Here is a 23,476-nt window from a genome sequence, read left to right on the forward strand (position 1 = left end):
ATCAATCAGAAATACACTCTATACATTGTTAATGTGGTAAATGACTATTCTAGGTGGAAACGTCTGGTTTCTAATGAAATATCTCCATAGGTGTATAGAGGCCCATTTCCATCAACTATCACTCCAGTGTTCTAATGGTACATTGTGTTTGCTAATCGCCTTAGAAGACTAATGGATGATTAGAAAACCCTTGAAATCCCTTGTCCTTATGTTAGCACAGCTGAAAACAGTTATGCTGGAGATATAAGCTATACAACTGGCCTTCCTTTGAGCTAGTTGATTATCTGGAGCATCACATTTGTGGGTTCGATAAGACTCTCAAAATGGCCAGAAAAAAAGAACTTTCATGTGAAACTCGCCAGTCTATTCTTGTTCTTAGAAATGAAGGCTATTCCATGCGAGAAATTGCAAAGAAACTGAAAATGTCCTACAGCGGTGTGTACTACTCCCTTCAGAGAACAGCACAAACGGGCTCTAACCAGAGCAGAAAGAGAAGTGGGAGGCCCCGGTGCACAACTCAGCAAGAAGACAAGTACATTAGAGTCTCTAGTTTGAGAAATAGATGCCTCACAGGTCCTCAACTGGCAGCTTCTTTAAATGGTACCCGCAAAACGCCAGTGTCAACGTCGACAGTGGGCAGCGCTTGATTGGAGCCAATTTCCTCCTCCAACAGGACAATGACCCAAAAGCACACCTCCACATTGTGCAAGAACTATTTAGGGAAGAAGCAGGCAGCTGGTATGCTGTCTGTAATGGAGTGGCCAGCACAGTCACCAGATCTCAACCCCATTGAGCTGTTGTGGGAGCAGCTTGACCGTATGGTCTGCAAGAAGTGCCCATCAAGCCAATCCAACTTGTGGCAGGTGCTTCAGGAAGCGTGGGGTGAAATCTCAACAGATTACCTCAACAAATTAACAGCTAGAATGCCAAAGGTCTGCAATGCTGTAATTGCTGCAAAAGGAGCATTCTTTGACGAAAGCAAAGTTTGAAGAAAAGAATTAATACTTCAAATACAAATCATTATTTCTAACCTTGTCAATGTCTTGACTATATTTTCTATACATTTTGCAACTCATTTGATAAATAAAAGTGTGAGTTTTCATGGAAAACACGAAATTGTCTGGGTGATCCCAAACTTTTGAACGGTAGTGTATATATATATATATATATTTTCTTTTCTTTTCTAGCGGTGCAGATGATGCAGCAGGTGGTGCCTGTATTTAAAATGATGTAAACAAAAACAAAACAGCCCTTCCTTATTCATTCCTCCTTATTCATTCTTTCTTATTCATCTTCTCAACGAGCTAACTAACGCAGGCGGATCCCACCCCGAGGTCCCGCCTCGCCCGTTCAATTGGTCTGTCACAAACCCGTTTCACGCAAGCCTCCGCCTGTCACTCGCAGCCACAGTACCTCCTCCACCTCCTCCTCCTCCTCGCTTGGCATCAGACTAGTGTGTGCGCCGACCTTGTTTCCAGCGACGAGCCGCCCAAAAAGCCAGCTGTTTGCAGCAGCGAATGCATTTTATGGCAAAAGCCACCGCGGCCGGCACGCATCTTAAACCCCCACTCCCCTCCTCCTTTCGAAGGCCTTTGCTGTAGCAGCCTTATATATATATATCTCTATCTTTTTTTTTTTTTTTACTCTCAACCATGAGTCAGGACGTGCTAGGATAGGGTGCTACCCCTGCCATCGCCAGCTATAGGCGGACACATTCCTTCAACGAGCTCGCCGTTTTCAATCACTGCGGGGTTGGACACAACGTTAGCCGAGGCGTTGCTAGGTGAGCTAGCGGGCTTAGCAACGCTGCTCTCGTAGCTGTTACGCGCGGCGGTTGATATCAGAAATAACGGTTATCGGTTTTTAATTTGGACCACCGAATGACAAGAGGGGTGGCTTATGGTATAAAACGGTGTGGGTGTGTTTTTAAGTGGCTAATCTGTGGAAGTTTCAGTCATTTGTATTATTAGTTTTTTTTAAACATTAACTATTTTTTTAAAGGCAGGAGCTTCTCGGAGAGGCCCCCGCCGTTTCTCGACTTGCCCACCCATCTCCCCCTCCTCCCCCGTGCGAGTCTCCCGTGATTTGCCGACAACACCCCGGGTGAAGTCGCAGTTATTCTCGGTTGGGGGGACAATTTGACAGCGAGGCCCCTAGCTAGACTCCCCCTCCCCCAAGTCCCGTCCGCCCGTCCACCCGTGCCCGCCCGTCCGTCCAGAACGACAGACCCACCTCCTCGCTTGAGATATCGAAGCGGAGGCTACGAAGGAGGGGGGGATTTCGGGATAAAGCTGAAAAGAAAAACCGTGTTCCGTCTCAACCGGGGCCGCCGCAAAACCAGAGGGGATGACTCTGGAGTCCATGATGGCTTGCTGCCTGAGCGAAGAGGCGAAGGAGTCGAAACGAATCAATGCAGAAATTGACAAACAACTGCGCCGAGACAAGCGCGACTCCAGGAGGGAGCTCAAATTACTTCTTCTCGGTATGTGGCACGCGTACTCCTTCTTCAAAAACACACGCACGCTCATCGCCATGTCTTGTGTCGTTGTGTGGAAACACTCACGTTCACGGGGCCTTCTTGGCAAAGCTAGCAAATATGCTACTAGTTAAGGTTGCTAGCTGGACTGGTTTCAGTGTGAGAAACGTTATTGCATGATTTGAGGAAATGCCTGCTCGGTCTTATCTCTTACTGGGTAATAAATATATATGTAAAATTAGCTGTCTTGTTTATGTGCATATCTAAAAGAGCTGGCTAGCTAGCTATATTGTCTCTACTCAAGTAACGTTATTACATTGGTGTGTGCAGACATTATTGACTAGTTAGCTATCAAGCTAATTAGTCGACCAACATAAAACGTTATATATATATTTAAAAAAACTGCCACTGTGTGTTCCTTAGCTGGTGATGGTTGAAAGGCGGAGATGGCCACCTGATAATAGAAGAAGCCAGCAGCAGCTTTTTTGGATTGCTTTACACTGTTGCTTTCACTGTGTTGCATAACATTTGTTCAACTGGGTGAAGCTCCAGGTGCCTCAGTTAGACCTTTATTTTTTATTTTTTTCTAAAGCTTTGTGTCCATTCATTCATTTTTATAATTGTCTGATATTAGTCTTCCATTGTCACAAATGTACCCGTCCAGCAGGACACAAGGATACTGAGGGATTTGCCCCCTCATCCTGGAGTCTAGCTGAGTAGGTTAATGTTAGCTATTTTTATAGCTGGTGTGTGGGCAAGTAGGAGCTGCTGTTGAATAAGTTGCTCTGTACTGCATTGATTCATTGTTCTCTGGACACAACAAGGAACATTGGGCTGTGCTTTAACACGAGCTTATTTGCATTGCTTTCAGAATTTATTTTTATTTTGTGTGCAACCATCTCTTCTAAAAGTTTGATATGTGTGTGCATGGTGGTCACCAGCCACTTAAAACGACATTTATTTGAAAGCTCCTTGGAAAAAAGGAAATTGTCCATTTTTAGGACAATTAGAATTATCTAGGTTGCATCCTTGGTTTAAAAAAAACGTTTGCTCCCATTTCTCTTCCACCGAAAGCATCCCTGGTTATTTGACATGTGTGTCTCCTTTTCATTTCCCTGCTGAATACCTCAGCTCGGATAAGTAGGCCACACTGGAGCCATACCCTTAATGGGACATATTCTATTCTGTCACAATTAAATCTCTATTGCGCTCTATTCTACCTGCTGGCCAAGGTGAGCGGGTAAAAAGGGATGCTTTTAGTTTTTCGTGTCGCAGTTCTGATCAAATGTCTCTTGCCAGATGATCAATAAATGTTTGGGTTGACAGTGATTGCAGGATATTTAGAAAGTAAGGTGATCATTTACACTCTGTATAAAACATTGCGCAACCATCTGGAGTTTTAGTTTTTCCAGTATATCTCTGATTTTGACAGCAGACATAAAATAACACGTATGAAAGTGTCTGTGTGTGAAAGGCAGAAAGCAAGCAAGACCTGCTATCAGTCATGGTGTAAGTGGCCCATCCTGTGTCAGTTAAGGCTGTCGGCGGACGCCTGGATAAGGACGTGTAAGGCAGGATTAGTGGAGGTCTTAATAGGCTTGGTTAAACACATCCGCTGCTGAGACTTTGAGATGTCACTGACTCCTATTATCCCCCCTGGCATTATTCTCTGGCCCCCAGTGAGCTGCCTGCCTCTCCACACATCACTGGAGAAAGAAGACAACCTCCTGTTCCTGAGAGTTTCCTCTTTGAGGACAAATAATAAACCTCAACGTTTCATCAAATTCATTTTAAACAGGAAGGACGAGATATCGAGCTACATATGGAGTACTAGACATTAATCCATCTCATTTGAACGTGGGAGTCCGGTCATTAGCTGCCCTGCATACAGGCGATGGGTTTTACATTTCAGGCAGACAACAGCTCCTTCTAGCTTGCAATATTTTGTGGAGGCATGTCTGGATTTATTTTAGAATGACTCCTCTAGGATATAACTTTTAGTTGTGCAAAATAAAATGATTATCTAAATGATTGTTTAAGTCATATGTCAAACCAAAATGTAATTAGTTTCAAGTTCCAGGTTCCCCAGTGAGATCAGTTGCAGCTAATCTCCATCTGTTTTCAAATGGAATATTTTAGTTTGTAGCATTGATTCCATAAAAACCTGAAAATAGTTGAGACGTTTCCAATTTCCTGAAGCTCAATGTGACATTTTAAAGTGCTCGTCTTGCTCGGCATCTTCAGAAGGCAAAGATGGGTTTAGTCTGTTGACAGAAATGTAAAACAAAGAAACGGCAAATTGTCCCATTTGAGTGGAAAAATTACTTCCCTTATCAAAAATTGCTGCAGACGGACTAATCCATTAATCTGCACATTTTCACCTGCATATTGACAGATTGTAACATTCCCCCCAAAAGTGTTTTCCTCTCACTAATTCAGGTCCACCTTCCCTCGGTGTTCCTCTCCCTTCCTGCCAGGGTTTGCCATGTGACCAGGGCGCATTGGCAAAGCAATGTCTCGTCGGTTAAACAGTTATGAGGTTTTATTTGACGCCAGGCACAGGCATGACGTTTCCTCACTAAGAAAGGGTCAACGGTAAGGTTAGTTTAGCATGTTATAAACCATAAAGACATCATACTTATCCACGTTGTCAGAAAAGATATCCGTGGCAGGGCTGCAGCGTTGCCCACAGGCCGGCTGAGGCCATATCGGGCCATACCGGAGGCTTCCTGCTCCACAGAACAGTGGTTTGCCTCTACTTGGTCAAAACACGGGGGACCAGGAGCTGCATCGGGTAAATGAACCGCTCGAGCGAGCAAAACGCGCCGTAAAGTGAGAGGGAAGGGCAACCGGGACGGACCCGTAAGCTCCCAGTCGAGCTGTTGTCGAACCAGTTGGCATTCATGAAAATGTGGGTGTCACGGGAAAAATGGCTCGGGAGCACATCGTCCCAGGTAGAGGGTTAATGTACGGACATTGATTGAGTTGTTGATCCAGCCCGGCTCAGCAGCACGTCTTGTTGTCATCCTTTTCGAGGAAAAGTCCGATTGAACTAGGAAGAGGATCAGGGGGATCGGCTCAGATGTTTATTGCTGACTTTCCTTTTCTTGACGAGCCGTCTTTCTTAAAAATCATATCTGGCAATGGGGATCTTCTAGCTCTACTCCTCGGTGCTTGTGTATGTGTGAAACGGTACTTTTAATGCTCGTGAATGTGAGGAGCTGTGCAGATGGATGGCCAGTTATTCCTGGAAATCCACTTTATCGTGATGGGATCCAACTCTTTTTGTGATCTGAAAACCATATTTTGAGAGTTAAGAAAATCAAACATATGGACATTAACATATTCTCTAGGCTACAGCCCCAAAGAACACTTTGACAACCATGTTGTAGTCGTCTGTGTTTCATGTAGTCGTGAATGCTGGTGCAGCATTTCTGTGAATTGAAATGTCTTGTCAACAGTCATCGAGTTAAAATTCATCTTTTTTACTTCAGTTTTTGTCAGTAAAATAATGAGTTCTCCCTGAGTGAGCACCGTGCATGTCGGGCGTGTGTGAGACTGACGTGAACACAGCCGGCTTCAGGGAGATTCACCAGGGAGATGGAGATCGCTTCAACTATCAAAACATGTTATCTCTTCACAAGACGACACGTAAGCTCAGCCGTCCCATAAGTGGGTACGTCTCCACTCCATCCAGAAATACGTGGCGTCACGGAGGTGCTCATTCACCCAATTCAGTGTGGAGACTAGCGTCCAGTGATTTGCTATGTAAGGGTGTAGTTAGTGTTTATCAGTTCATTAGATGGTGGGGGGGGGGGGGGGAGTGAGACGGAATGTCTTCGTCTTCCACTGATCGATGTATCTCGAGTAAAAAAGTGCTTTTTAAAAATCTAATTACTACAACGACTGCTAATAGCTTCTCTCTGAATATTGTCACAGAATTGAACACTCACCTTTGGCAACAGGAATCTCTGACACTGCACTGGAAGGGGCTAAAACGTTCTCCTTTTTAATGATTGTGTTTTTTCGGGGGGTCATTGCATGCTTTAAAATATTATAACTACAAATAAAAGTTGAAAGAAAAGAGAGATTGAGCGTGACTTGCATCAAAGATCTCCGTCCGCATTGCAGTTCATGGTAAGGGCCTTAAACCACGATGACAGAGGCGACTGTTTCAGTGGTTAGCAGGTCCGTCTTCCGATAGTCGATGTGCCCTTGAGCAAGACACTTAACCCTGAGTTGCTCCCTGTAGCTGTGTCTCCGGTGTAAGAATGGAACATGGTTGTAAGTCGCTGAGGATAAAAGCCTCAGCTAAATGACATGCGATGTCATTTAAATGCTTCCACAGCCCCCGAAGATTTAAAAAAAATAAAAATTCTGGAGACTCTCAAATAAATGTTATATCTCATATTCTGTTGACATTAAGTGTGCATTTGTGCCGAGTGGTTTTGGTAGCGCGGTGACGCCAAGCGGGCTGGAGCGTCGTCTCAGAAGCCGTGTGATTCGTATCGTTAGGCCTTGGGAACACTGCAATGACCTTTGTGTGGTTCTTAAGTTTTGTTTGGAAATGTTTTGTTCCGCGACTGTGATGGAGGCCGTGTTTGTTCAGGAGGCTGGCCTCGTGAAGTGCAGCAGGTGATGTGGGTTCACTGCAGTCTTCATGTGCCTCGCTCCGTACGGTAACCAGTGAACTATAATATAGAATTTGAAACGTCTTGATTTCATTCCAAGTCACTTCAAGTCGAAGGGTAATGCCTCGCTTTATTAATTTTTAAGTCACAGTGAATTAAGCACGCACCACACCCTGTGTTCTTCATCACTCACACACACACACACACACACATGCACGTTGACTCTCTCTACAACACGCGGCGTCACTTACACAGTTGCTCACGTTGCTCACCGGTGCAGCGATGAACACGTGCGCTCGTCGTACTTAAATGGGTTCGCGGCTCGCTCTCCGGGGCCGTAGGGGGTGAACGAGGCTCGATGGCGGCTGTGTCCCGTACATACCGCCGCTACCTCCGTTCCCACAGGACGGGCAGCGCGGCCTCTCGGCCCGCCGCCGGTATCCTCAGCCCCGCTCTGTGCTGACAGGGTGGCATGTTCACTCCTGTTTACTCCCACCAGCTGCTGCGTGCAGTGAAGCCCACACGCCTCTGGGATCACATCCCCTTTTGACTGGCGTCACACCGTCTTTCAATTTCCAATGATGGCCCATGCTTTAACTTTTTACATCTAAAAGCACACGCGGACTTTACGACTAATCTACAGCACTCTACATCTGAGATAACATTGAAATGCTCTTACATCTATCAATTAGTTATGATTTCGAGTGTGAAACCCGTAATGTGGATACATTTAAATGCTCCGTACAGCGGTAAACGTGTTCGGCCCATGTGCGGACGAGGCTTCGTTAACGGGTGTTTACATGGTGCTCGGGCATTAATAATTTGTTGTTGTTTTTGTTTGATGATGGACACAACAATCATAAACTGAAAGCACTTGCAGCAGCAGAGTTGAAGCAGAGAGGAGCAGGAGTCAGATTTCACTCATTGTGTGACATGAGTATTGACCGATAAGTCGATGGAGAAGGATTTGGCGTCAAAGCGGAAGGCAAAAGTACTTTATTTGGTAATATTTTTTTATTTAAAACCTAATGCTTCCAGTTCCAGGGAACCTGCTGACATAAATGTGGCAATCCGCAAACTATGTCTTATGAAGGTGGCAGCACCTCTAACCTCCACGATCACATGCACAACACTCACCTGTTGTTAGGCCAGAAGGTTCAGAGATGCTTTTCAAATCGGTTCCGTTTTTTAAATTTCAAATATATATTTTGTATGTCTTTTTTGTCGTCTATATGCCATTGTTTAATAGTGTTTCTTTTTCTTTTTTAACCACTCGACTTTCAAAGTATTCCTGAAGTTTTAGTTAATAAAAAATAAACGATTCACTTAACCCTCCTGTTATGTTCGTTTCTTACATACAGGGGTTGTGGTCAAGAATTTCAATTTGGTTCGTTAATTGAAGAATCCCAAAAAGTGATCAAAAACAAAAAACTATAAAACTATAGTCATCATTCTCATACACAATTACATTACTAACAATGAAATCAGTTTTTTGTTAGATGTTTTCAGTTCCATCAGACAGGCCTCAAGAGTTTGACTACTTTTACTGAAAAAATTTAATGAAAAAAATGTTCAAACTAATTTTAAAAAAATAAAAATCTAAATCTAAATTGCATTCATTAAATTCATTTTTTTTTTTTTTTTTTTTTTTTTTTTTTTTTTTTGGTGATTGTTGATCAATAGATCTGTGACATTCAGCACCTGTGGTGTTAATGGTCATACCAAAAGCGCCAAATGAAAAAAGTCCCAAAAGATTCAAAAGGATTTCAATGGAGATTTATTTTTTTAGTAAAAGATTAAAATTTTATTTTAAAAAATGACCAAACAAAGACATAATCATAAAAGTGTCAGTAATGTGCTTATAGTCAAGTGTGTGTGTGTGTAGGACTTCTACAGCAGGACTGTATGTTTGACTTGTTCCCCTCCCTGACGTGGGTGGGTTTTTCTGGAGGGAAAAAGGAGGTTCACGTCAAAATAGTATCTGTATTTCGCCAAATAGGGGTCATTAGAAAGAGAATTGTGTGAGTCTGTGTTGGGATGAGGTCTGAGTGTGGGTCCCAGTCAGGTGTCTACATATTAGACAGAATATATATATATAGTACTATACTATATACTATGAAAACCTCACGAAAGAAATCTCATGATAGTTAGTGTCCCATAGGGTTAGGAGGATTTAGGGTAAACAGTGTCTGTGTGTTGGTGTGTGTTGTGTGTGTGTGTGTTGTGTGTGTGCGTGTGTGTGTGTGTGTGTGTGTGTTGGTGTGTTTGTGTGAACTGAAAGGACATTTAGGGAAAGAGAAAGAGTTAGAGCGAAAGAAAGAAAGAAAGACTGACTTTTTCTTTGGTGACTTTTAGCCTTTAGCCTTGGTTATGAATTGACCCGGAACCTCATCTCTGTTATATAAACAATTAAATTTTGTTTTTTTAATTTTTTTTACATTTTTTTTTAGAATAAACTAAATAAGGATTACACTAAAAAAAGAAGTTTTGAAATTTTTTTAGATTTAGAAGCATTAGTTAAGACCGTCTCTGCATTAAATATTTCATAAACGTCACAATGTTATATCATAGATTGTTTCAACAGCAACCTCCGGTTCTGCAGAGTGAAGCTAATAAAACACTTGCATTCTCTCTCCTGACCACCAGGGGGTGACTCCTCTGGTTGTATAGAAGTCCATGCTTCATGTGTTAAAGCTGCATTCTCTCTCCTGACCACCAGAGGGTCACTCATCTGGTTGTATAGAAGTCTATATAAATGACTACGTCTCTCTTGATTTGTTCCCTCAGTAAACATTGTAAACATGAGTTTATGTCTCAGTCTCTAGTTTCAAGTCTTCTTCTATACAGCATGATGTTATCATTTAGTACATTATGGTTATTTAGAGTCAAACAGACCATAAAGCTGGGGATGCTTTAGGGGGCGGGGCTACAAGGTGATTGACAGGCCACTCCGCCGCATTCCAACTATGGTAACTTCTGATAATCGGTTGCAAAAAGTCAAGATGGGGACGTCCAAATATTTATCTAATTAAAACAGCAGTCAACAAACCAATGTGTGACGTCACCCAGACTCTTGTTGTGCATCCTAACCTCGAACCAGATCATTAATGATCACATTTGTTGGCAACTATATCTATCGGCAGATTTAATAGATTTTTCCTCGGAGCAAATTGGCCCTCTGAAAAAATGTTTTGCCCATTGATATCTACACACACACACACACACACACACACACACACAGACACAAAGGATGACGTCTTATTTGATGGGATGAACTTCTCAGTGCAAGGTGAGTCGTCAAACATTTATAAGACGACTCTTTTCGATGTAAAAATCATTTTTTCTTCACATATTTTGCATATTACAAGATATAAATGAACAATTAAGACTTGGAAAATGTAGGCTGGGTGCTTAAAGAAAGAGCTCTAATGATATTGCACCTCACCGACTAATATCTTTTCTTTTAAAATGTCTGTTGTAATTGTCATTTCCACGATGAGATTATTTAAAATAAGTGCCATGGTTTAAGAAATAATGTCTAGGCTTTGGCATCTGTTTTTAGTTGGTAGCTGGTATAGCAGACACTAAATCCTTCTGCTTACGCCAAACCTTTTTGTAAAGCCTGTATTTCATTTTATTTTTTGCTCACCTACTCGACTTGAACGGCACTCGGCGAACAGGGGTGTGTGTGTGTGTGTGTGTGTGTGTGTGTGTGTGTGTGTGTGTGTGTGTGTGTGTGTGTGTGTGTGTGTGTGTGTGTGTGTGTGTGTGTGTGTGTGTGTGTGTGTGTGTGTGTGTGTGTGTGTGTGTGTGTGTGTGTGTGTGTGTTCATGTACAGTATATTCAATTTACAGCTCTGACACCCACGCGGAGCACTCAGCAGAGACATCGGCACAAAGCAGCGGTGCTGTGCCCAGATCCCGACAGCAGGCAACACATATTAGAGAGAAAGAGAACTAGAGAGAGAGATAAAGAGAGAGAGAGACGTGGTCCTCCTTCCTTTAGTCTTTCCTGTGCATTGTCCCAGCCACTGCAGGAACAGGGGCTTCAGTAATTGGGCCATCCCAGTGAAGGTAGCAGTCATGCCTTGAGGTTGACCACAGGATCTGTGTGAGTCCACAGTTGGTGAGGCAGCTGGTGTGTGTGTTGTGTAGCTCCGGGCCGCCTTGGCTCAATCCCTTTCCTTTGTACGCCAGAAGAGAGGCCGCTATTTTTCTGAGATGAATTTATCGTGAAAGATTTGGACCCCACGCTACATTTCGGGTTAGCCTTGTGACCGCCTGATTCAGACGGTATCTTTTCCAGCGCGCTCCTAAAATGGCCAACATCTGGGTAGATGTAAAAAAAATAATATCTCTGCCGTGTCTATTCAAATGTATTATAACCGCTGAGAGATTTGCATGCAGGTTAGTCGTGATGCTGTTAACCCGCACCGCGTGTTAAAGAGGAAATCCGTGACAGAGGAAAGCCAGAGTTGGCGGAGATGCTTGAGCGCGAGGCCTTTTTTGTGGCCTGCACGGGAAAGCTCAATGAAAATAAGTTATGGGATAGAAACGGACACAAGACGTCGGTGTGTCGAGACCATCAGGTGTTGTCACAAGCATCAGTCGCATTATGTAAGGACATTTACATATTTTTTAGGGAGCAATTTTTTTCCCCACTGACTGAAATCCAGGGGCATTTAAGAAATAAATTGGGGGCCCTTTTTGAAACTTGTGTAATAACGTTTAACCTTTGTTCAAAAGTAATAAATATATTTATTTAGGCTTTCAGTATATGAGCAATTGTCATAACAATGTCAATAAGACATTTTCTAAACAACTATTAACAATTATAACTGTTTTTTTATAATTCAAAATTATATGTATTTTTGTGTGTGTTTACCTACCTCGTACAGGCAATACGGATGGGACAGACAAAAACACAACTATTAAATTATCATAATTTATAGAGGAGATTATGGGGGCCCTTTTTGCCCTTCTCCTCATGATATCAGGGGAAACATTATATTACTTGGGGACAGTTTTGCCCTTTGCCCTCGTGTATTTCTGAAGCTGAAAGGACTACAAGTAAAGTGTGTGTGTGTATGTGTGTGTGGCATTTTAACAAGATGGAGAGCTGTTGCTTTTAATTTCCCTGGTTCTTTAATCTGAGCTCTTTTTTGAACATCTTTTCCTCTCTCACCTGGCACAGGAAGCGTTATCAAACCCAAGTAGTGTGTGAGCTATTAAAAGGTGACCCCTTTTTTCTAGGTCGTTTCCTAAAAAAAGAAACCGGACGGATTCCGCTTGTGAATATCCGAAATTGCTCAACGGAGAGAGAGAGAGAGAGGGAGGAGAATGGAGGGGCATCTTTTCTAGCCTAAAGGATGTTAGGAAGGGGTTGTGAAAAGGGGAGGAGAGAGAGTGTGGGGGAGAGCTGATGAGCGCATGTAAAGCAGCTGTGGCTGTGTGCCGGTGTAATCTGGGGAGGAAAAAAAGAAGAAGGGGGAAGACAGAGGCCGGTAGTGTGCTGGCTGGTGAAAGAGGGACACGATAGTTAAGAGAACACAGCGGAGGGAGATCTTGTGACGGGGTCACGAGAAATAAATCAGACATCAAGCTGGAGAGAGAGCGACGCTCTGGCTCCTTTAGCCGGAGTCAAGAATACGCTCTCTCCGTGCTCGACAACCACAGATGTTATTCGGCTGACTCGAAGCTTTTCGCTGCATTGATTCAGGAGCAAACGATAAAGATCTTCTTCTTCTTTCTTTTTTGTGAATCGTAGTCTATCCAGTCTCTGTTCTCCCAAAATTGGGCATTTAGTTGGAAGAGATGGAGGCGGAGGGGAGGAGGGAGGGGGGGTCATTTACCCTTATGGGCGCGGTGGTGAAACGCACACTTTGTCTCATTTGTTCTCGCATCAATGGATGAGCGGCTCTATCTGCCCCCCCCCCCCCCCGGTACTGACCACGGATCAGCCCATCCCCTAAAATGTCTCGGTGGAGCTGAGGCCCTCTGCATGAGGAGATGAAGAGCAGGCCTGAAGGCCTCGCGGTTATATTTACTGTCTGCTATGAAAGAGGGGAGAGACAGAGGAGGGGTTGCTATGGTAACGGAAATATGGCTGCTCTTCAAAAACCTTGAATGTAGGTGGTGGTGAGATGAGTGTATGTGTGTGTGTATTTGTTCTTTTCCTCCTCGTCTTTCCCTTTTTCGTTTGTGCAGATATTATGTGCTGGATTCCCTTTCTTTTTGATTTCATCAGAGGACTGAGAAGCCTCTCCTCTCTCCTCCATGTGGCCTGAGGTTGTGTTGTGTTTCTGGGCACATGGAAAACATGGAGAACATGGAGGGCTCGTGTGAAATGTGGGTTAGACCCAGCAGGCCAAGTGGGGGTTGAAAAGCTTTAAAAAAACGTGGGTTTTACTCGGTGCAGATTGTGTTTTTCTTCTCACTGACATTAAGGGTGCAGAATCCATCTTTTTAAAGCACACGCCTACACTCCGAAAGCCTCTCCGTCCTCACCATGTGTGTAAAATCTGGAAACCCGACACCACTCGAGATGATGACCTCACAGCCAGATCTGGACTCGGGAGGAGGATCACTGGAGGAATGCAGCCTTTCTGACAACGACCCCCGCTGTCACCTTTTTGGGGCGGTTTAGTGCCAGATCCCGAATGTAGGGCGAGTTGTCTTTGTCACATTCATTAAATTAACCCACACACACACACATCATCGCTTCTCCCGTTTCCTGGAAACGGTTTTGATTCGTCGACTCCCGGCAACTGTTACATCATCAGAAGCACCAAAAGTGTTTTTGTTTTTATTTTATTTTTTTGGGACAAGGAATAAACGAGATAGCACATGTTTTTTTTTTTTTTTTTAGATTACAAAAAAGATTTCTGTACTTCTTACCCTTAAATTTCTCTTAAATGCAATAAATCCGTTACATAATTAACAGCAGCGCTACCTAAAAATAATAATGCTGCAACTCCTGCGAGTGAACTTTCTGGCACTTTTACACACAGATGAAGGAAAATTATGAAGAAGGGCATTTTCCCCAAATGGCAGTCTCCCACCACAGCGGTTATCTGTTTCTCCTTGATAACAGAGTGTACTGTGTGTTTCCAGTCATAAACGAGACGACAGGGGTCTACGCCGTCTCACTCTTGTGCACTCTTAACCGACTGTACGCCTCCACTTCTTCTGTTCAGGTACCGGAGAAAGTGGCAAGAGCACCTTCATCAAGCAGATGAGGATCATCCATGGAGCCGGCTACTCAGACGAGGACAAGAGGGGCTTCATCCGGCTCGTTTACCAGAACATCTTCACCTCCATACAGGCCATGATCCGCGCCACGGAGACCCTGAAGATCCCCTACAAATATGAACAGAATCGGGTAAGAACTGAGGACACGTCCTCCCTCCCTCCTACCGGGCACTTCTACACCTCACCGCAGGGATGGATTTCTGTGAATGAAATAAGTTATATTTTAAGCAAGCCTCAGCCAAGTCGGTCACTCGAGTTCTCCTACATTGTGTATAACAATTAACAACAATCACCATTTTCTTTTGACTTCGGCAAATGACCTCTGCAACCAGTTCAATGTCAGTTTTAGTTCATTTTTATATATATACATATATTTATATACACATTTATATATATATATAGATATGTATACATTTATTGATATATATATATACATTTATATATATATACACTACCGTTCAAAAGTTTGGGGTCACTTAGAAATGTCTTTATTTTTCAAAGAAAAGCACTGTTTTTTCAATAAAGATAACATTAAATTAATCAAAAATACACTCTATACATTGTTAATGTGGTAAATTAATATTCAAGGTGGAAGTGTCTGGTTTCTAATGACATATCTCCATAGGTGTATAGAGGCCCATTTCCATCAACTATCACTCCAGTGTTCTAATGGTACATTGTGTTTGCTAATCGCCTTAGAAGACTAATATCTGATTAGAAAACCCGTGCAATTATGCTAGCACAGCTGAAAACAGTTATGCTGGTGATATAAGCTATAACTGGCCTTCCTTTGAGCTTGAAGTTTGAAGAACAAAATTAATACTTCAAATATTAATTATTTCTAACCTTGTCAATGTCTTGACTATATGTTCTATGAAATGTTCAATTCATTTGATAAATAAAAGTGTGAGTTTTCATGGAAGACACAAAATTGTCTGGGTGACCCCAAACTTTTGAACGGTAGTGTATATATACATTTATTTATGTATTTATATATTTATATTTTTATATATACACATTTATTTATATTAGTATTAAGTACAAACAAACAAAAACAAGGGATCCAAACGAAAGTGTAGCAAAGTTCACGGGTAGAATATGTGGGTCATCAGCTGAAGAAAGTTCCCTGCAGATCTCTTCAGAAGCCAGTTGATCGTTGTCTTTCCCTTGACCGTGTCCCCGCTGCTCGTCTCCAGTCCAACGCCATGCTGGTGAAGGAAGTGGACATCGAGAAGATCAACGGCTTCGACTATCACTTCATCGCAGCCATCAAATGCCTGTGGTCCGACCCTGGCATCCAGGAGGCCTATGACCGCCGCCGGGAGTACCAGCTCTCTGACTCCACCAAATAGTACGTGTGTGTGTATGCAACATTTCTGAATTTGCCAGAATTTTATTGGGATCCTTTTGCAAATTACTAAAATTACAATTAGTAATTGTCTAGTATTATAATAATTAATAATAATGTCCCATTTCCCAAACCTATGTACAACAGTCTGGTTTAACTTTGTGTGCTGCAATGAATGTGTCGGTTAACTTGTGCATCCACGCAGACGATATATTTAAAGGGCCAGTTCACCAACATTGGGAGAAGAAAAAAAACATGCTCACGTTAGCTGTGTAATCTTTTTACAAAAATTATCTGCTTAACTAGATGACGTCGTAAAGTTGAAAAGGAAATGTACCCTTTATTTCTAGTGTGGCAGGTAAACTGACTCCTACAGGTGTGTTACCTGTGTGTGATTACCTTGTTGGGCTGCTGAATTTAGCCATATGTCAGCCGCAAAGGCTATTTAATAACCCCATATGAAAAATATACAATATCTGTTTCTTGGTTGTCGTCTGTCACATGTTTATCACTGTATGATAATTGTTTGATAGTTTTATTTAGTTTGTGCTGTTTCAACCAGCTTTGAAGCCACGGTCCAGCCCGTCATTGCACCAGCATTGATATCTAAATGCCAGTAGTAAGAGATGCACTCCTAACCTGGGGTTTAAAATAATCAATGCAATGTGCACTTATATAACTGTTTTTTTTTCTTTCTCTCTTCATCTTTTCTTCTCCTCCTCCCCTCCAACGGCCGGTCTGTAGTTATCTTTCCGATCTGGATCGCATTGCAGACACCGGCTATCTCCCCACCCAGCAGGATGTGCTCAGGGTGCGCATCCCCACGACGGGAATCATAGAGTACCCCTTCGACTTGCAGAGCATCATCTTCAGGTAGAAAGAAGCTCAGTCCCTCCTCCTCCTTCATCATCATCCTGTTTTTTTTTTCTCCTCTACTTTTATGGGAAGAATCTATAACCTGTGACTTTTTAATTGATGAGTGTCTGTTTCCCGTTCTTACTCCATCCTAGAAATTAAAGTAATTCTCATTTTACATCCACACACATCACAACCCCCCCCGACGAACACACAGTCCTACATTCGGGTGCCCGGTGTCTGTAAATGGGTCACCTTCTCCTCTCCTTCTCCTCTCCGACTGGCAGAAGAAACCAGGTCGTCCTCTCCGTGCTAGGAATGTTTATTTTGGGCGGCGGGGTCCTGCAGGGCCTGTATTGGGCCCCGGGTCTCCGTGGACCCCTAGTGGACTGGGCCACCACCAGGGGGCGCCCTTGAACTGTGAATTCTATTAGATGTGTGCAGCTCTCGCCTGGTCTTGAGGTCCAGTACAGGGAGTTGGTCATGACATTGTACCAACGCCCTTTGATACTGTGGCTTGACGTGAACAGATTTCCACTGAATCGTCTCAAATGAAGCGTTAATGAAACCGGGACCTGAACTCCCCGACGGGTGCAGCGTGACCTCGTCGAGGAACCATGTGAGGATGGAGCTTTAGGACCGCTGTTAATGAACGGGGGCGGCGTGTCAACTCCTCAGCCCATAGTTACGTTGGAGGAGGTCGTCCTTCTCCCACGAAAAGGAGTCCACCACCCGAAGGTGCCCTCCGGATCTCACATCGACATTTCAACTCTGACTTCTCTTCTCTATCCTTCCCTCCTGTTTCAAAAAACTTCACAAATTGTTTGCGTGTGGTGCTTTTAACTAACACACACACACACACCAGGGGAGGCTGAGAAAGCTGCATTGTCGCCCATGAACACGAGTGCAGCCTGATGTGGGGTCAGATGTGTCGTATGACCACATGAAGCCACTCGGTTTAAGTAATAAAGTTCATACTAAACATTCGGTTCCTTCTGAGACTAGATGCACAGCCACGTCTACTGGTGTATTCCACAGGTTCTTAAACATGTAAATATAGCTATAAACCCCTAGATCCTCATTCATTATCTGAGTGGTTATCACTACTAGTGGTGTTCTGCTCAGACTTTGTGCAATGACCGCTAACCGAGTGGCGTTGGTTTTTGAAACTGATCCCAGATCTGTCTCCAGCAGGAAGCGTTTATCTTTGTGGCGTTATCATGACTCACAAACACATTCACACTGTTTGTTTGAGTTCCTCGCCAAACATGGACATGAATATGATGATTACCTCTAGTTAAGGTGTTCAATCCATCAGGTAGGGATATTTTAAACATTTTTACGAAATTAGTTTTTTTTTTAAATTAGTACATAGGACAAACAGCCTCTTTTAAAAATATATCTATATCCTTTGTTGTTGTAGTAAAAGGTAGTTCTGGCTCTCGTTGGTCCCAGGATGAGAGACTTCATCTTTCTTTGGGTCAGAGCTGCACTCGAGTCTGTTGTCTAGTTATAATAGAATGTAGCGTTTGTAATGTGATTTAAAGTAAACGAGTAAATCAATATATTCTTGATGGATTCAAAACCTTCTTTTTTAAATATCCAGACATTGAACTGGGCCACCAGGAGAGATGTGCTAACATGTGTTTCCTTCACTCGTCCTCTTCCTCTCCGTCAGGATGGTGGACGTCGGAGGTCAGAGGTCAGAGAGGAGGAAGTGGATCCACTGCTTCGAGAACGTCACCTCCATCATGTTCCTGGTGGCGCTGAGCGAGTACGACCAGGTCCTGGTGGAGTCCGACAACGAGGTGGGTGGAGCTAAAAGTACCGAGACACCAAACACCCTGTGTGTGTGTGTGTGTGTGTCTCTCTCGTCCTCCTTCCTTCCCTCTCACTTTCCCTCCTTACTTCCCTCTCCCTCCTTCCCTCTCTCTTCCTCTTTACTTCCCTCTCTCTCCTTCTATCCCTCTCTCCCTCCTTCCTTCCCTCCCTTTCTCCTCAGCAGTGAGTAGTGTGTGTTGTGTGGACTAACCCATGTGCCTGTTCTCCAGAACCGCATGGAGGAGAGTAAAGCTCTGTTCCGGACCATCATCACGTACCCCTGGTTTCAGAACTCCTCCGTCATCCTGTTCCTCAACAAGAAGGACCTGCTGGAGGAGAAGATCTCCTACTCCCACCTGGTTGACTACTTCCCAGAGTTTGATGGTGAGCTTATCTCTCTCGCTCGCTCTCTCGCTCCCTCCCGCTCTCTCTCTTGCTCTCTCCCTCTCGCTCGCTTTCTCTCTCTCTCTCAAACCTCCCTCACGCTCTAGCTCTCGCTGTCTCTCTCGCTCTCTCTCTCTCTGTGTGTGCTGATCTAGCAACACACTGTCTGAAGCCGCCTCCTTTGCGTGAAGGAAACGACTGTTTTTTCTCGTCACATCAGCATCTTCCCGCTGTTTTTATTTCTTCATGCTCCGTTTCCACACCGCCATGAAGGACGTCTCCATGACGTCTCCATGTCTCGTGTGTCCCTCAGGTCCCCAGAGAGACGCGCAGGCGGGCCGGGAGTTCATTCTCAAGATGTTTGTGGACTTAAACCCCGACAGCGACAAGATCATCTACTCCCACTTCACCTGTGCCACGGACACTGAGAACATCCGCTTCGTGTTTGCGGCCGTCAAAGACACCATCCTGCAGCTCAACCTCAAAGAGTACAATCTGGTGTGAGGAGGCCCCGCCCTCCGGCTCCTCCCCCTTCCTCCTCCCCCATCGCACAAATGCACACACCTCCTTTTGGAAGTGTGCGTGCTTAAGTTCACACGCATTACACAGCACACCATGCCGGCTCTCTCTCACATCACACACTAACAGAACCCTTCCTTTTTCTTTTCTGCATTACATTTACAAAAATCGTCCAGCTCCGCTTTCACCAAAGCCCGCCCCCTCGGCGGCTTGTTTTTGCGCCTCCTAAAGCTGCTCACACACACCATTCAGTGGCATCGAACCCCCTTTGGCCCTCCAGAGGTGAGATCAGATCCATTTAGGAACCAGGGGGTGGCTTCACGGGACAGGAAGTGAAGGCCTGGATGCAAAAGGGGGCGGGGCTAAGGATTCTGTCTCCGTCCAAGCGCCTGAGCGTCGTGATCGCAAAAACAAACTAATTATGAAGTAAATGCATAAATAAACAGATTTAAGTTTTTAAACAGCACGAGAGGGCAAGACGGAGCTAATCAATCATATGTTAATTGCTGAGTTTAAAAGTTTATTATTTTTTTTAATTATAGAAATTTGTTGTTACGTCTTCTATTTAACAAATAATTTCTAAAAGGATGGGGCGATAAGAATTGGTAAGAAAATCTATTTCAACTTTTAAACTTTGCAAAACATTTTAAAAAAGGAACCAGACTTTTTACTATACATTTACATTAAATATCATTAAAAGATTTTTTAGTTTGTTTAAAAAAAGTTAAGTTGATCTCATTGCTTCTCCTCTTTCAGATGTTTTCTGTATGGATGCACCTCCATGTGACCGTCACAGCATCTGGCTCCACTAGCAGACGCCCACACACACACAGGCTCTGCTCTGATTGGTGGAAACGGATGTGGAGGGGTGGGGGGGGGGGGTGGAGAGGGGCATGATGTCATCAGTGTTTATCTGCAGCTCGGGCTGTACGTAGCTTATTAAACAAATAATAGCTGAAAATTAAAACACGCCCCCTCTAATGATGTCACACCTGGGGTCACTCAGCCGTCCAATCAGACGCCTCCTTCCTGGCATTGCATCAGGATGCGCTTCTGTTTTCATTTTCGTTTTTTACTGTATAGTCACTTTGTTGAAATATAGATTGCTTACTGTTGAGTGGTGAGATGAAGGGGGGGTGGGGTTAAGAACCTTTCACAGAACACGCACTCTGAAGTCTGCAACAGTTGTTTGTGTATATTCATTTGTAAATACATATACACAAAACACTCCTGTACAAAAAAGAAAAGAAGAAAACGCTCTGGTACACCATCTTTGGCACACAAAAAAAAATCTAATTTCTTTTGTTTTAGCATTCAGTTTTTTTCCTATGAATTGATGGTAGAAGTAATACTGTGATATGGATTTAGTTCACCTGAGTGGCGTCGGAACAGGTGTTCACAGTTAGGACATGATTTATAAGAGTAATTCAAGATTATTATTATTTTTTATTTATCTAATTTATGGACCAGGTTTGAAGGTGTTGATAATTTGATTGCTTTTTTTGAATGTGTCATGTTGAAGTGCTCCTTTCTTCTCTCATGGCGGAGCCTACTTGAGTCTGAACTGCTGTAAAAAAAACTTTAAAAACTTTAAAAAAACAACAACTTATAAACAACCACCTGAATGTCTGGTATAGTAAGGACTTTATCTCTGCTTTCTATTTCTTATCGAAACATTTCCATCATCATAATCCTCCCGTCTGCTTTTCTTTAGGAGCCCTCACATTTTGCTTTTTGATTTTAAAGATAATAAAACAAAAATAGAAAGACAAAAAAATAGAGCAGCTTGTGTTCCCCCCTCTGGTTCAGAGACGCGTAGAAACATGTACAGTACCAACTTAAGGTGGACTCTTTTTTATCAATGCAGACCCCGTGTGGTCCAAGCTTGCTCTTTGTAATTTAACACAAACATTCAATTGTTCATTTCCAGTTTTTTATAGGCTGTCTTTGTGCCAGTGAAGTGCAGATATACTTTTTTTTGGAGGGGGGGGGGGGGTCTTTGACCTTTTTCTACAGGTGACTTATTTCTCATCCTCATTTTAAGGGCTATCGCAGTACATCGGACCACCAGTAGGGGTGGGGGGAGGGGCCGAGCGGAGAGAGTTTACAACAATAAGAGGCTCTCGTTTCTCTATTTATTTCATGTTTCTGGCCCTCTCTATGTGTACGCAACTCAGACAAGTATTTAGTGTGCCCCCCCCTCCCCTCCAAATATGTTTGACTTAATGACCATGCTTGTGGCTTTGCATGTTTTTAACCCATTAACTACAAATCGTACACTTAATTGATGACTTATTTCTTCAGTTTTTTTGTTCTTGAAGTCCTGCTGTGTTCACGCTCTCTAGAATGATTGATTATTATTATTTAGGTGACAAACAAACTGACGCCATCCTCTTAATAGTTGTATTGTTCTCGAAAACCACTAAGAAGACTAAACGTCACGGATCTCGAGTCGTTTTCACGTCGGTTGATTTTTTGTTTTTTCTCGGACTGAAACGGCAGTAAAAAAACTGAAATGTATTCTTTAAATAAAATGTTAAAACGGGAAGCGGTGATAAGATTGAACACTAGGTTGAAGGGGCTGAAATGTATTCTTTAAGTGCTGAAAATGACACTGAGCTTGAGTGGGTCGCCCCCCCTCCCCCACCACCACCACACATGTTCAAGGGTCCCAGTATTTAAGTGGCGAACCAGTACGGACCCCCCAGTATTCATCGGCGTGTTGAAGAGTTCACTTTAACGTTGTATTTTACAAACTCAGCACTGAGCGAGCGGCTGGATTTTGGTATTTTTTTGAATAATGAAAGTTGGCGTCTCGGCCCCTCCCTCTGCGGTCTCGGAGACCCTTTTATTTTGGCAGGGTGTGACCGTGGTTGTGTGATTATTTTTTTCATAGAATAAGTGTAATCAAACTTATCTTTATGGAGACTTAATAACTTAAATCTTCTTCCTCTGTTTCCTGTACAACAAAGAAAACATTACCAAGAACTCTATTTTAGGATCATTTGATTCTTCTTCTTCTTCTAATAATTCTTGTTCTTCTTCCTCCTCTACTAATTTTTGTTCTTGTTCTTCCTCCTCTTCCTATTCTTCTACTAATTCTTCTTCTTCCTCTTCTTCCTCTACCAATTCTTCTTCGTTTCTTCTAATTCTTCCTCCTCTTCCTCTTCCACTAATAATTGTTCTTGTTCTTCCTCCTCTTCCTCTACTAATTATTCTTCCTCTTCCTCTTCCACTTCTTCTTCTTCTTGTATGTAAATGATGTATTATGAGTGTGCCAACCCCACAGGCTCTCTCTCTCTTTAAGTGCCAATGCTGTGGTCATCATCAAAGGATGCCCCCCCCTCCTCTTTTTAAATAAAACACACCAGAGACTAAAAAAGGATAGATGATTAAGTACACACAAAGACTTTATTCTGTATTTAAGATTGAAGATTTAAAAAAAGATAATCTGCTGTTTTTTAAGAAACTGTAATTATAATTGCATGTGCTGTTTTATTTTGTGTTGGAAGTGAGGGGCTTCGGAGTTGAAGCGAAGCCCCTCGACGAAGGGGCGTTCAATCCGCTGGTTATTATCGATTATTGATTTACATAACTCTTGCCATATTTTTTTTTTCTTTGAAAAAAAAAAAACGTGTTTCATGTATTTGTTTCAACCACTGTTGCCTGATCCTCATTCAAACATGAACATGACTTATGATCATTGCCGCCTTCTAAGAGAGAAACATAATGACAAGGTATCTGTTTTAAATTGAAATAAATTTGTTCCTATACTTGCTCATGGTGTGTGCGTTGAGTGGGTTTTATGATTTTATTTAATTCACAGCTGTAGAAGGTAATCGGGAAATATATTCCATTTATTTATTATTATTATGGTGAATCTTAAGAGTAAAATTATTGGGAATTTCATGGCTCTAAAGTTTCAAATTGAACTAAATAAATAATAATTAAAAATATATATAATATATTTCATTTTAATTTATGATTATTTTTTTCTTTTTCTTCTGAAAACTGATATTTTAGAACTATTAAACTCTTCCGCCCGAGCCTTCCAGGCTGCACTCTGGTGCAGAGGCCCAGGCCTCTTCTGCGAGAATACTAGTGTCTCTTCTGTACATTACATGGCCACATATTTAGGCAATATTCCCCAGTGGTGGAACGTTACATGTACATGTTTTCAGGTATATTTACT

At 42.8% G+C, this 23,476-nt stretch overlaps 2 protein-coding genes across 3 annotated transcripts in view; both read left to right on the forward strand.

Annotated features, from left to right (window-relative positions):
* LOC130201187 (interferon-induced protein 44-like) overlaps window positions 1–23,476 on the forward strand; it is a 127,584-nt gene that overhangs the window by 35,626 nt on the left and 68,482 nt on the right. The gene's annotated exons all lie outside the window — the stretch shown is intronic.
* gna11b (guanine nucleotide binding protein (G protein), alpha 11b (Gq class)) lies at window positions 1,468–23,062 on the forward strand. 2 transcript variants are annotated; one of them, XM_056425957.1, is made up of 8 exons: window positions 1,468–1,783; window positions 2,002–2,482; window positions 14,303–14,487; window positions 15,554–15,708; window positions 16,450–16,578; window positions 18,239–18,368; window positions 18,612–18,765; window positions 19,079–23,062. In XM_056425957.1, the coding sequence occupies exons 2-8, from the start codon at window positions 2,347–2,349 to the stop codon at window positions 19,267–19,269; spliced, it is 1,080 nt and encodes a 359-aa protein (XP_056281932.1). In that variant the 5' UTR covers window positions 1,468–1,783; window positions 2,002–2,346; the 3' UTR covers window positions 19,270–23,062. The 2 variants fall into 2 exon arrangements, with proteins under 2 accessions (XP_056281932.1, XP_056281931.1); XM_056425956.1 differs by having other exon boundaries at window positions 1,468–2,482.

The sequence above is a fragment of the Pseudoliparis swirei genome, chromosome 11 (assembly GCF_029220125.1).
Source record: "Pseudoliparis swirei isolate HS2019 ecotype Mariana Trench chromosome 11, NWPU_hadal_v1, whole genome shotgun sequence".
Classification (NCBI taxonomy): domain Eukaryota; kingdom Metazoa; phylum Chordata; class Actinopteri; order Perciformes; family Liparidae; genus Pseudoliparis; species Pseudoliparis swirei.

Bases quoted from the DNA above. Each gene is read 5' to 3' on its own strand.
- gna11b (XM_056425956.1), top strand. From the start codon at position 2,347: ATGACTCTGGAGTCCATGATGGCTTGCTGCCTGAGCGAAGAGGCGAAG. The intron at 16,579-18,238 runs GTAGAAAGAAGC...CCTCTCCGTCAG, and splicing joins TTGCAGAGCATCATCTTCAG to GATGGTGGACGTCGGAGGTC. The intron at 18,369-18,611 runs GTGGGTGGAGCT...CCTGTTCTCCAG, and splicing joins TGGTGGAGTCCGACAACGAG to AACCGCATGGAGGAGAGTAA.